We start from the raw sequence: 14,566 nt of genomic DNA, 5'->3' as shown, positions 1-14,566 counted from the left end.
TATTGTGGGCTCACCAAGCAAAACTAAAAGCCCTGATTCTTTTATATATTTACCACAAGAGCTTTGAATGTTAATATCTTATTTCATTGGTTTAACTTTAGACTCATTATATATACAACAGACATAAAAATGCACCCATTTCCATGAGTCATGCATCTGTAGCCCGGCACTCATGTTTTTTCACTAATGCAGCCAAACCCCTGTTCTTCTTTCTGGTTGGCAATTTTTCTTGAATGTGTTTCCATTGTTGCAGTTACTGTGCAGATAATCCAGGTCTTTTCAAGAGTGCAGATACTGCTTATGTTCTTGCATATGCAGTTATAATGTTAAACACTGATGCTCATAATCCAATGGTGTGGCCTAAAATGTCCAAAGCTGATTTTGTGCGAATGAATGCCACAAATGATCCTGAAGAATGTGCACCAACAGTACTTTTGGAGGAAGTATATGATTCCATCGTTAAGGAAGAGATAAAAATGAAGGATGAAACTGTTGGTATGGGAGAAAGTAGGCAAAAACCAGAAACAGAAGGTGGCATTGTTGGTATACTTAATTTGGCTCTCCCCAAACTGAGAAGTCACTCTGACACACAGTCTGAGAGCGAAGCCATCATTAGAAAAACACAGGAAATCTTCAGGAACCAAGGAGCAAAAAGGGGCACATTTTATACGTCACAACGGATTGAGCTCATAAGACCGATGGTTGAAGCTGTAGGGTGGCCTTTGCTTGCTACATTTTCTGTAACGATGGAGGAAAGAGAACATAAGCCTAGAGTAATTGTTTGTATGGAAGGTTTCAAAGCAGGAATTTACATTACACACGTCCTTAGAATGGATACCATGCGATATGCTTTTTTGACATCACTGGTCAGGTACAATCCTGCTTTGCATCATATCTTGGTTGCTTTCGGATTTGTTTCTAGGCTGTATTTTTTCACTTCCCTTTTATATACGTTTGTTTAGTTTGCCTCTTTGTTGTTAATAATATGTATTGTTTTGCTGTTATTCATTTATATACCAATTACCATTTTCTATCTCCATTTTCCATTTTGTGGGCCCCATCTCAATTCTCACCACATCAAGTAAATGGGAGCCACGGTCTCAGTTATCCTCAAATCAAGTAAAGGGGACCCACATTCATACCTTCATTTCTTGTCATACGAAGTAAGATGCAATGGAAATATTGAAATGTTAAATTGCCTAATCAAATAGAACCTAACTACCATTCTTCATTTTGTGGGCCTAAACTCTGTTTTCAAGAAGGCAACGAATAATTGAATCATTGTTTGCTGTTACAGATTCACTTTCTTGCATGCTCCCAGAGATATGCTTGGTAAAAACGTTGAAGCCTTACGGACTCTGCTGGATCTATGTGACTCAGAGCCCGATACGCTTCAAGATACCTGGAATGCGGTTCTGGAATGCATATCTCGACTAGAATATACCACATCTAATCCTGCTATTGCTGCTACTGTGATGCATGGACATAACCCAATCTCTAAGGAGGTGGTTATTCAATCTCTTAAAGAGTTGGCTGGGAAACCATCTGAGCAAGTTTTTCTAAACAGTGTTAAACTCCCTAGTGAATCGGTGGTGGAATTTTTTACTGCTCTTTGTAACGTCTCAGCTGAAGAATTGAAGCAGAACCCAGCTCGTGTTTATAGCTTGCAAAAACTTATGGAGATCAGTTACTACAATATGGCTCGTATACGCATGGTAATAATTCCTTTACCCTGTTCAGAATATGCGTGTATATGTAAACACCCTAGGTTAAAACTTTTGATGCCCGTCCATTGACCCAGCTCTAGGTTATCCTCAGCAAGCCCACAACAGCTTGTGCAAGCCTAGCTGCACATATTTTAATAAAAGTTTTGACTGACAATCAAATGTCTAAACTGTCGCTTTAATAAAGGCAACATAAAGAAAGCTAATGGACCAAAGTCTAAGTTTTTCAAATAATGATTAACAAGGGGGAAGTATGGGTTTAAAAACTTAAATGTTGCATTTCGTGGGACAACCCAAAATGAAAGTGTTGCATTTTTTGGGGTAAAAGGGACTAGCATAAATCATTCTCTAATGTGTGGTCTGATTGTCTGAATCAGCTCAGTCTATATGTGCCGGCAGGCTTACTAGGTTTAGACATGAAATTATATAGGCAACACTTCTAGGTAACACTTTCCAACCCATGAAAATTGCGACACTCCTTTTTTAAGAAGTTTTCTAGTTAGGATTACTAAGTTGTCCATTATCATCTTTACAAATGAATCTATACTTTGATCCACATAATTCATCAGGGTAATTTAGATATTTGATGATTAGTCAAACATTTTAAAAGAACAGTGTGTCACGTCAATGTTGCAAGTAATGGAACGAAGGGAGTATAGTTTGTAATAAGACACTATATGTCTTTATTATTTTGAAATCTTCTATGTCCCATGATCTAAACATATTAACTGCCATATTTTCCTTGGTGGTTCTAGTTGAGTGGATAAAGTAATCACACACATACAACCGTAACTTTCAGAAACTGAAAACACAAGATTTACATGCTTCATCAATTCGTCTACATCCACAATTCGTTATTCTCTTGTGAACTTTAGTAGCACATAATCATAGAAGAAAACCCACCTTCCTATTATAAGAAAACCCTAGACAAAATTTCAATAATGTGGAAAAACTGTCATCCTGATTGTCAGTATAAAATCCAAACCAGCCTCCATATACAACATTTGTAACTCTTGGTGTTTGAAAATGAAAATGTAGGTTCTTATAAGAATGGTATTGTTGCAGTTATTTTTTATGACTGAAAGTATTTATATTCCCAGGTATGGGCTAGAATATGGTCCATCCTTGCTAATCACTTTATTGCTGCTGGGAGCCATCATGATGAGAAAATTGCAATGTATGCCATAGATTCTCTAACACAACTCGGAATAAAATACTTGGAGCGAGCAGAACTTGCCAATTTCACATTCCAGAATGATATCTTGAAACCATTTGTTATCCTGATGCGGAATAGTCGGAGTGAATCAATTCGAAAATTGATTGTTGATTGCATTGTTCAGGTATGTTTACATTTGTGTTTGCATCCATTACACGAAAATAGATAAATTTTTTTATCTTTTAAGATCCAATGGACTATTGTTTCAAATAAATCACAAGAAAAACCAACTTTTTTCTATAAACAACAATGCCGTTGGGAAAATACAAGGTTGAGTTTGTGAAAAAAAACTTGCATCAGTTTTGATTCATAACTCCTTAGTTTGGCCTCTTCATAAGTCCAAGTGCATGCCTTTTGGAATGGAAAGAGCAGTTGCTACTATTTCATAGCATTGGAATTTGCACATTTAACTTATGCTAGTTTAAACAGATGATAAAATCAAAGGTTGGAAGCATTAAATCTGGTTGGAGAAGTGTATTCATGGTTTTTACAGCTGCCGCCAATGATGAGTTAGAATCAATTGTGGAAAGTGCTTTTGAAAATGTAGAACAAGGTATTTTAACTCGTCGCTTTATTTCGGTCATTCATGTTTATATCCCTCCATCACATGTTTTGGGAGAGTATTTGACTATTCATCAAATATCTAAAATACAATTCAATAATAACAAAAGAAGAGAATCTTGTGGACCCAAACAAAAAAAGGTCATTTTTTGTGATGACAATAGGCAAATAGGTACCTGTAACTTGAAAAACTTTTGAGAAATTGAAAAATGTTGCAATTTTCATGGGACTTACCAAAATCGAAATTATTGCGCTTTTCAATTGACAGAGGAAGTAGTCCCTATTATAGGGTTGTCTCTCTAAGAAGGTACGGGTATATAACTTGTCTGTAAAAAAAACTACAAATATTTATTTTGGTGTACCCTGTCTAATTAAAAGAAATTGGCAGTTATACTGGAGCACTTTGATCAAGTAGTCGGTGACTGTTTTATGGACTGTGTCAATTGCCTCATTAATTTTGCCAACAGTAAAAGTTCTCATCATATCAGTTTGAAAGCAATTGCACTTCTCCGCATATGTGAGGATCGACTTGCAGAGGTTTGTATTTTTGTACTCATTATAGTTTTTTAGTTATTTACATTGTTTTCCAAGAGGAAATGGCCACCTATCTCACTTCATATCCTCCACCTAGGGAACTTTACTTGTTAGGCTAGGAAGCATAGAATGGGTGTGGGTTCCACATTTCATAAATTCTAAAATCTGGGTCAATACACGTACATATATACACCATATAATAGAAAAATAGTTTAACAAAAGAATCATCATCAAAGTATTTAGACCTATATCTGTTACTAGTAAGTGATCCAATTGACCTTTATCCCAAAGAATCAATGTCCAACACAAACTCAAACTAGGCAAAAATCAGCAGTCCCAAATAATCAATCTCACAAATAGATAAACCACAAGGGTTTTGTGTAGATTTGATGCGTAACCTAATTACAATCGGTCTCTATATATAAAGATACTAATTACATAGGAGTGCCCTCTACATTATACTTATTGCACCTAAGTACATTCAGTCTAATACTCCCCCACAAGTTAAGGACGAGTAACGCCTGTAGCTTGGATCGTAAGAACAGAAATCTAGGAGTCGGCAACGACTTCGTGAAAATATCAGCAATCTGTTGTTTTGTGGAAATGAATTGTACCGAAGGTCTCCTTGAGCAACCTTTTCTTGACAAAATGAAAATCAACTTCCACATGCTTTATTCGTGCATGAAAGACAGGGTTGGCTGATAGATAGGTTGCACCTAGATTGTCACACCACAGGATAGGAGCTGATGGGGCATGAACGCTAAGTTCGAAGGAGAGCTTGAAGCCAGGTAAGTTCAGCTATAGTATCAACCAGAGCTTTGTATTCCGACTCAGTAGAGGATCAAGAAACAGTGCGTTGTTTGCGAGCAGTCCAAGATACAAGGTTAGAACCCAAATAGATGGCAAATCCCCTCGTGGACCGACGATCATCTAGACACCCAGCCGAATTAGCATCAGAGAAGGCTTGGAGAGACTGATCAGCATTGGATAAGGCTTGGAGAGATAAAGTAGATGCCTGAAGAATGAGTAAGCCACAGTTAACAGTGTTCCGAAGATAGCGTAGAATCCGTTTGACTGCAGACCAATGTGATTCAGTAAGGGCATGCATGAACTGATATACTTTATTAACTGCAAAAGCGATATCTGGCCGAGAAAGAGCAGGACTGTCAGCTAAAGATAGCGAACAGGACGAGGTCATGGGGAAGGCATGGGCTTAGAGTCTGAGAGGCCTGCTCGTTGTAAGAGCTCCAAAATGTATCTCTTTTGAGAAAGGATGATGTCTGGTCCTTGAGGGAGGATCTCAATACCCAAGAAGTAGTTTAGAGGGCCTAGATTCTTTATCGCAAAAGCTGAGCTCAATTGTTGAACGATGGCGTTGATAGCATCATTATTGTTTCCGATGATGATGATGTCGTCAACATACACTAAGATGTGTAAAAGAGTGCCAGCATGACTGGAAATAAACAGTGAAGGATCAGTCTTGGAGCCTACAAAGCCAAGGATATGAAGAGCCTTGGAAAGGCGGTGAAACCAAGCCCGTCGGGCCTACTTGAGGCCGTAAATGCCTAAATGGACTTGTGGAGTAGACAAACATGATGTGATTGTTGTGGGTCAATAAAGCTTGGAGACTGCTTCATGTAGACTGTTTCGGTAAGGTGGCCATGAAGAAAGGCATTTTGAACATCAAGTTGCCTGAGCGACCATTTCTGATAGACCGCAAGCGATAAAACAACCCTGATGGTAGTGGTCTTGACAACAGGACTGAAGGTTCCGTGAAAATCATTGCCATGTTGTTGCCGTAAACCTTTTGCGACGAGTCTCGCTCTATAACGAGTGATGGCACATGTCTTGTCCCGTTTTATCCTGTAAACCCACTCACAATCAACAACATTAGTATCATGAGCATGAGGAACTATAGACCATGTGCCGTTTTTAACAAGAGCGAAGTACTCCTCGATCATAGCTTGACGCCACTCAGGAGATTTGTTGGCAATGGTAAACGAGATTGCTTCAATAGGTATGGTGGAGGTGGTAGTAAGATTAGATGAGGGATTGAAGGGAACCCGTTGTTTGGGGTTGGGCCGGAGGTTAGGAGGACGTTGTCTAGGAGGCGGAGGCGGTGGTGGTGATAGAGAGGAGGAAGTGGATGATAATGGAAATGAACCACTGGTATCTGGATCATGGTGCAAGGGGAAGTGGGTTCAGGAGAAGACTGAGAGATGGGCGAGAAAGTATGTGGTGAACTGGTGGATTAGGTATTATAGGAGATGGAACGACAGGTGGAGTGTTGTCGGTTACCACGTGAGGTGATATCGAGGAGGTGTAGGGACATGATGATGTAGGTGAGGAAGTGGGGACAGTAGGAATAGCAAAGGGGAAGTGGTCTTCATTGAAGCGAACATGACGAGCAATGTATAAGCGCTCGGTCGACAGGTCAAGACAATGATAGCCATGATGGAAAGGACTGCTAAGAAAGACGCAAGGGGTCGACTGGAAGTCAATTTGTGATGGTTGTACGGTCGAAGGTGAGGAAAGCATTGACAACCGAAGACCCGAAGAAAGGAGTAATTGGGAGATCGTTTGAAGAGATGTTCAAACAGTGATTTGTTTGTTGAGGTTCGTGAAGGCATGTGATTGATTAGGTATACAGCGGTATCGAAGGCGTAATGCCAAAAACGTTGAGGAACATTGGATTGAGCAAGCAGAGTGAGACCAGTTTCAACGACATGTTGATTGTGTCGGTCCACGAAGCCATTTTGCTTACTGGTGTGAAGACATGAACGACGATGAACAATGCCAAGAGATGAAAAGAAGGAAGATAGATTTCGAAATTCACCACCCCGGTCAGTTTGAACGTTTTTGATCTTTGTAGTAAATTGTCTTTCGACCATAGTAAGAAAATCTTTGAAGGTGTTGTAAACATTTGATTTTTGAGCTAATGGATAGATCCATATATAACGAGAATGATAATCAACACATAGCATAAAGTAACGATGACCTTCAAAAGATAGAACATGTGCATGACCCCAGACATCACAATATAGACCAAATCTAAAATTTTATTACATCGAAAGGAAGAAACAGGTAATGACTTTTTTGATGATTTGCCCATTTGACAGGACGTACAAAAAGGTAATGTCTTATTTGTAGCAAGAATAGAAAATCTAGAAAGCATAAAATGAAAAAGACGCTGATGTGGATGATCGAGCCGCCTATGCCAAATCCACATCGATTCTAACGTGGAATAGAGTGTACCTCTCAATCAATCAATGCGTAACAATCATCATCAACATAGCAATCAGATGAGAATAGCAAAAGTTAAGGAGAGATAGAGCGTGACATTGAGATTTACGTGGAAACCTAGAACGGAAGAAAACCACGGCTGGAGGAGACCACTACCGAGAATTTCACAAAATGATGATAAAATCCATACAAGCAAGGAAAAACTGAAGCTTGGTGATTACAGGTCGTGAATGGTGATTTTGGTATGAATGCTATATCATACATTCAAGATAATTAACAAATTGACATAAATCAAGAAATAAAACCTGTCTGGCACCTTAGGCAGCTTGGAGGGCGACTTCCAAGTCGCAGCTAAAAGCTGGGTGTACACAACTTTGAAGGAGACGTGAAGTTGCCTGCGATCTTGCCTGACATGCTGAGTGACACTTAAAGTCATGTTCAGTCTCACTTTCTTATGTACCGAGAGTTGAATGCAAGAAGTTGAGAGGCCAAGCATGTCGCACATAAAGTTGCATCTGATGGTTCTCTCCTGTGAATGCAACTTCCTAAGCGAGATGTTGAAGTCGCTTATGAAGTCGCCAAAGCAGCGGTGGATTTAAAGTCATACTCAACAATATCAAAATAGTCCCTGAAAATACAGGTTGATCATACTCTCTTGGGGTGCCATATCCGATGAGTGGTAGAAAATAACTACACAAGAAACAGATGAAAGGAGACATGCAAGCAGAGGAAGGAAGTACCACAAATAAGAAAATAAAAAGGAGAGGAGTGGAAAGAAGTAGAAAACATAACATCATGAACTAATTATTCAGACAGTCGAACGTGTTTTTCATGGTTTTAGTAAGTTCTTTTGCTTTAAATATTCAAGGAACTATTTTCTACCATGACAAACACAATTTGCTCCCCTTGTCTTCTTTTAGGGACTCATACCAGGTGGTAGCTTAAAACCCATTAATACCAGCGTAGATACAACTTACGATGTTACTGAACATTATTGGTTCCCGATGCTGGCTGGTTTATCTGACCTCACATCTGATCCACGACCTGAGGTCAGCAAGTGCGCACTGGAGGTTTTGTTTGATTTGTTGAATGAGAGAGGAAGCCATTTCTCACCGACATTTTGGGAGAGTATTTTCTACCGAGTTCTTTTTCCTATTTTTGATCATGTGAGGGACGCGGGAAAAGAAACTACAGCTTCTCGAGATGGATGGCTTCGTGAAACTAGTGTTCATTCACTGCAGTTGTTATGTAACCTCTTTAACACATTTTACAAGGTAGCTTCTCCGACTGTTTTTTGTATGTTCTGTATTCATTTATCAATATACAAGATACATACCTTCTGCATAACTTATTGCAATTTTGTGAGCCACTGAGCTGTAAAAGAGAGGTCATGTGTCCTGCAGGAGGTATGTTTCATGCTGTCTCCTCTTCTAAACTTATTGGTAGATTGTGCCAAGAAGACTGATCAGTCAGTGGTCTCCATATCACTTGGTGCATTGGTCCATCTTATAGAAGTTGGAGGAAACCAATTCATTGGCGCTGACTGGGATACCTTGTTGAAGAGCATAAGGTGCTTATAATTATGTCTTTGGATGATTAACTTTTAAAACCACTGTAGTTGGTTTCTTGTAGTAACATTTATCATCATTTTTTTCATGCTAAAAACACAGTAACAGACACTACACTTTGCAAGAGTGCTGGTACCAACTAAAAATGCTGATCAAAATTGTCTTTTTTGCATTTACCATTCCATTATCTCTCCAAAGTTGTTGACTCTTGCAAATTGTAAGAGTTCTTTTTGCTCTTTTACAAAAAAAACCAAATTCCAGTTGGAAAGGTTGATCATTGCTTTCTAGTTTTATATCTTGTGATTTATGGTAAATCTGTTCATATCTCAGATTATATGCGTGTTTATGTCTCTGTGTTTTGTATACTGACTTAACAGGGATGCTACTTACACCACTCAACCCCTCGAGCTACTCAATGCTTTGAGTCTTGAAAGCACCAAGACTCGCTCCGTTATGGGTGGAAGCTTAAATGTTCAAGCAGATGATAGTCCCTCGGTTGTCTCTGCTGGTGGTGAGCCACTTAATTTTATGTGTATGCTTACTCTGCTCCACTGAAAAAGTGAGTTCAACTTTTGAGGTCAAATGAACTAATTCCCACTTAAGGTTGATACAATTTATCTTTGTTTTGGAGAACATTTGATCCCATTAAACATTTTTTCAGAAATTTGTATTGAATAATTGTGGTATCTGACACTTTTGGTCCTACTACTCCATCTAGTCCATTTAAGATTTGAACCTGAGAACCAATGTCCCAAGCCTTACCCACTAGGTCAACCCTTGGGGTTAAAACCTTCTTACAAAAATATGATTAAGAAATTGTTGGTCTTGATGTTCTAGCACAATGGTTGTAACTTCTATTCTGATTTATACTTGATTGCACCATGAAATGTCTAAGCATCTCTTTTTTTCAAACGGAGGGATTATAAAGGAATACTGTTGGATGTGTATAATGAGTTCTCTTTTGACAGATCGAAAATCATTGATGGCGATGAAAGCCAATCAAGAAGATAGACCATCAGCGGATCCACATGAATCGGAAGGTTATGACGTGCAAGTCTTATTTAAAACTCTAATAATATATTTTTTTTATTTTCTTTCCTTTCTTATATATTGTTCACATGGAGGTAAGCATAACCATAGAAGTTCCACAAATCACCATCTTAAAGATGTGATCATTTTCATCCTGAAAAGGTAAAAAGAAAGCATTTGACTTTCAGTTTTTTGCAGGTCAAACTCCTTCATCTGAAAACGTTGAAAAATCTCCAGGTGGGGCAAGTTTGCGACGTAGTCAAACGATTGGTCAAAAACTAATGGGAAACATGATGGACAACCTCCTTGTTAGAAGTTTCACCTCTAAGCCTAAGAACACGGTTTTAGATGCCATAATACCAGCTTCCCCAGCCAAGGTACCATGTTCCTCCTGATTTAATTTTGCTGATCTTTTTGAAGCTTCTTCCTTAGAGACTTCAAATACTTGTATTGATGGAATGACAATATCGTGATCTGCTCATATTTCATAGATTTTGTTGATGCGGAAGCATTCAAAAGCACCGGGATAACTTGAAACCTTTAAAATGATTGGAAAACATATGTGGTCAAGAAAAATAATTATGATTTCATTCATTCTTATCAATTTCCCGTTCTCCATTTCGTGGTCCATTTTTCATTTAATGGGACCACAATCACCTCTGAAAATGTTCTTTTAAACGATTAACACACTGATACGCTAATCAACAAAAGTAGATTCTTTGCATAAAAACATTATGATTAAATTTAATTATGCAAAGATTATTAAAATGGAAACGTGATGAAGATTAAATGCTCACAAAATGCTAGGTCAAATTTGAAATGGACGCATCTTGTGGGACGGTTTTTTAGTGTAAACGTTCTCTTTCTGTAATCTACAGTCTCCTGACGAGGAGCGTGAATCTGGAGATGCAGTAGAAAGTCCATATATGGGAACAATAAGGAGCAAATGCATAACTCAACTGCTACTACTAGGGATCCTTGATATGATCCAGGTATGTGCTTTTCGTTTGAATGTTTGCATATGCTCAACAATAAGTTTTTCCCCAATTTATGGTCTTGTCTTTAGGACCTCATCAGTTCTTTCCAAACAAAGCTGCAAATGTGCTGGTTGATCAAAATCATGGCCAAGTCTGATATCTTGATCATCAAATCAGTTCTTTGCAAATCCCTCAACCTGTGGTTTTCTGTTTCTCTTTTATTTAATATTGAAGCTTTTTCGTGACTCTGTCTCCCTATATACAAAATGAGATATACCCTCGTAGGGGCAAGTTCATTTGAGAACCGTAAATATCTTGTGAACCGTGAGAACCAACTATTCATGATGAATACTCCTAAATATGCATTAATACCATTCATCATGAGTATCATGCATTTTCATTATTATGATATTCATCATGAATATCGATCATGATATTCATTCATGAATAGTCGGTTCTCATGGTTCTCAAATGAACCTGCCCCTACCATGGTATATCCTTTTCACCCATGGATTTAGTGTTGACCGAGAACACTAGGAAGGGTGTTAATGTAAAGTTGGAGGTTGAGAGGCACATTTATGAATCTCAACATTTTCGAGTAAGACTACAATAGAACAGAGTGTGTGAAGCTCATCCTTAGTGGTGTTTATACAGAAGCACATAATCTGTTGAAACATCTTATCTGGTAGTTAGGTAGAATATATTTCTTATTTAGGATTGATTTGTTCTAAAGATGGAGAGATTGATGAACATGTTAGTCATAGGGTAAGAGCAAGGTGGATAATGAGGACCTTTCTTATGGAATCATGTAAATTTCAATTGTGAGCATGCTAACTTCTATTGGAATGTGGACACTTATTTTTGGACAGACATATATAGAAATGTGGACATTTATTTTGGAACAGAGGGAGTAATAGTTTTGGGTTGTCCGCACACTAGTATGGTGTGCAAGAGGGAGAAATGAAATCTCAAACAAATTTTTACAAGAGAAACTAAGAACATATATGGGTCAAACCTCAGATTTGAACATATTGAAAGGAAAAACTTTAACAATCTAACCACCTAGTGCTACAAGTCTCTCTTAATTTAAACTTTGGGTTGGTCAAAAATTAATATGTGGCCACAATGAACCGAAATGCAACTGAGACATGAGATAATAAGCTATTTGTAACTCTTGATAGAAAATTGTCCGTTATGAAAAAGTGGGGTTTCTAAGCTATAATCTGAAGTTTTATTCATGTCTGTTAAACATGCAGAAAAAATACTGGAGCAAGTTGAAGGGTCATCAAAAGATTGCAATTCTTGAAATTTTATTCTCGATGTTAGAGTTTGCAGCATCATATAATTCGTACACAAATCTCAGCTTACGGATGCAACACATTCCTCCTGAAAGGTTGGCTATTTGCATATGTGAATTTACGACCCTGTACATTCTTTATAAAATTAAAAGTACCAATTTGCCTATTGTCATCTTTATAAAGTATCGATGGTTATTTGTCTATCATGTCGCCATTTTAAGGGTATTTTAGACATTTGACTAATAGTCGAACACGTTGGAAGGAAATTAATCTTTATTATTTTCTATGGTATTGGTTTTGGTTTGCTGTTTTACGTCATTATGGAAAAAAATTTAGACATTTGACTGATGGTAGAACACTTTTCTTAAACTAGAGTCAAACATTGCTATATTCATGGGACGGATTCAGATGCCTTACAGAAGACAATCGACCTTATCGTTCTGACTCAAACTAGTTTATCTTCGTTCAGGCCTCCATTAAATCTTCTTCGACAGGAATTAACTGGGACTTGCATTTACTTAGAAGCGTTACACAAGACAACTTCGGGAATTACTTCAAACCATAATGGAGAGCTTAAAACAAGTGATTCACTTGATGAAGATGTTAAAACTAATGCAGAAGAAAAGCTTGCGTCATTTTGCGGACAGGTACTCAAAGAAGCATCCGATTTCCAGATGAGTATTGGAGACAATACCAATATGGAGGTTCATCGAGTTCTAGAACTGCGTTCGCCAATCGTTGTTAAGGTATTTATTGGTTTCCTACATCGTCAAGATTCTTTCTTTACTTCTATTACTAACCCCCAGTTCCTAAAGCCATCTCCAACCAGAGGCGGATCCGGAAAAAATTTCAAGCAGGATACAAATAATTAACATAATATAAAATATAACAAAAAATAATTATAAAAATTTTGGTTTGATTAAAAATGACATACAAGTGATCTTTTTGCAACATCAAGTGGTTATTTTCTTCTGTTCGGCTGGTGTTACCAAAAATTTATAAAAAATTCAGACGGAATCGAACTTGCAACATGTAATGCCACATGTAGTGACACTAGTAGTAGACTTGCAACCACTTTTTGTTAATTTAGAGGAGCACATATTAAATTAAATTGGGTGCACCTTTCCAGGGGCGGACCCACTATGGTGCACATGGTGGCATGGGTCATTGCTTCATTCATTCGTCGTAATGTAAAGATATCTAGGGTCGTGAAACGTGCCACCGTATTATTTTTGTTAGGTGCAACCGTATATTCCTTGAAACTATAATAATAACACAAATTTCCCTTGGTAGAGTTGGTTTGCACGTTCTTTTCTCCCCTTCTAGGCGGCGGTTCGAATCTCATTTTTATCATTTTCTTAGTTTATAGCTTTTAATTTCAGGGTTGTTATGTTTCTGAATTTTTTTGGGATAAAAGACTTGAACACAATCTCACATACAAAAAGAAAGGAACTAGCCAACAGATCAACGATGATTTTATAAAAACTATCCATAACTCCGTCCTTTATAATCATAGGGTTCCACCACTTTGAAAAAGTTTCTAGGTCCACCTCTACACCTTTCGACACCGATCCAAAACCAAGGAGCCTTGGTGCACCCATAATTGGTTAAGAATGTTGATGTTTTTAGGTGCTGAAGGGAATGTGCTCAATGGACAACCAGATATTCAGGAGACACCTCAGAAGTTTCTACCCTTTGATCACGAAGCTCGTGTGCTGTGATCAGGTAACCGTTTGCCATCCAACTGTGGTTTGAATTCGTTTTTCATCTATTACTAATTGGTTCCTTAAATTTGATTAGATGGATGTTCGTTGCGCTCTAGCTGATCTTTTCAGCATGCAGTTACATGGATTGTTGCAGTAGGAACACTTTTTAACCAAAATATGCAGTCGGTTTTGGAGCACATTCCACCATCTCCTATGGTGGCCATTGTGAGTCAGTTTCCGAATCTGCAAAAGTTTTGTTTTTAAGTCGTTGTCTTACCTTTTTCTAATTACGCCCGTGGCTGCAGTTGTTTTTTGTGTTTCAAAAAAACAACGATAATAACGATAGAAACGAGAAGAGATTTAGGATTGGAGATGAGTTTTGGTTGATGAAGATGGTCAAGTACTTGCAGTATCTGTTCTTATGTTGCTAACTTTTTCAGCATGTATTTGAATGTATGAAATAATGGATTAAGTTATAGATGCATGGTGTTGTAAATCAACCAGAATCAAATGACTCGGTATATCTATCTCTATCTCGAAAGTATAGTACGGAAAGTATACAGACTTTAACCACAAAGGTGGTGCCTGATTGGTTAGAACTTGGCTCCAAAGGTCAAAAGTACCTAGAGGCCCCAGGTTCAAATCTAAGAAGGAATAAAAATCCTCTTGTGGCCACGGAAGTTCAAATACGGTAACTCCAAGCTATCTAC

The 14,566-nt window shown here is 38.0% G+C and overlaps 1 protein-coding gene across 1 annotated transcript in view; it reads left to right on the top strand.

Annotated features, from left to right (window-relative positions):
- Positions 1–14,013, top strand: part of LOC112520074 (brefeldin A-inhibited guanine nucleotide-exchange protein 5-like) — a 30,161-nt gene extending 16,148 nt beyond the window's left edge. The window contains exons 20-34 of the mRNA XM_025128377.1: positions 254–871; positions 1,298–1,715; positions 2,825–3,064; positions 3,370–3,493; positions 3,890–4,038; positions 8,199–8,552; positions 8,682–8,848; positions 9,224–9,378; positions 9,842–9,886; positions 10,074–10,252; positions 10,754–10,867; positions 12,109–12,245; positions 12,620–12,896; positions 13,780–13,875; positions 13,951–14,013. Of these exons, the coding sequence (XP_024984145.1) occupies positions 254–871; positions 1,298–1,715; positions 2,825–3,064; positions 3,370–3,493; positions 3,890–4,038; positions 8,199–8,552; positions 8,682–8,848; positions 9,224–9,378; positions 9,842–9,886; positions 10,074–10,252; positions 10,754–10,867; positions 12,109–12,245; positions 12,620–12,896; positions 13,780–13,875; positions 13,951–14,013 (3,136 nt within the window). The remainder of the gene's footprint in view (positions 1–253; positions 872–1,297; positions 1,716–2,824; positions 3,065–3,369; positions 3,494–3,889; positions 4,039–8,198; positions 8,553–8,681; positions 8,849–9,223; positions 9,379–9,841; positions 9,887–10,073; positions 10,253–10,753; positions 10,868–12,108; positions 12,246–12,619; positions 12,897–13,779; positions 13,876–13,950) is intronic.
- The last annotated feature ends 553 nt before the right edge of the window (positions 14,014–14,566 follow it).

The sequence above is a fragment of the Cynara cardunculus genome (assembly GCF_001531365.2).
Source record: "Cynara cardunculus var. scolymus isolate 2C chromosome LG 10, CcrdV1, whole genome shotgun sequence".
NCBI classification, from domain to species: domain Eukaryota; kingdom Viridiplantae; phylum Streptophyta; class Magnoliopsida; order Asterales; family Asteraceae; genus Cynara; species Cynara cardunculus.
Note: the sequence above shows the minus strand (reverse complement) of the source record. Positions and strands in the feature narration are given on the sequence as shown.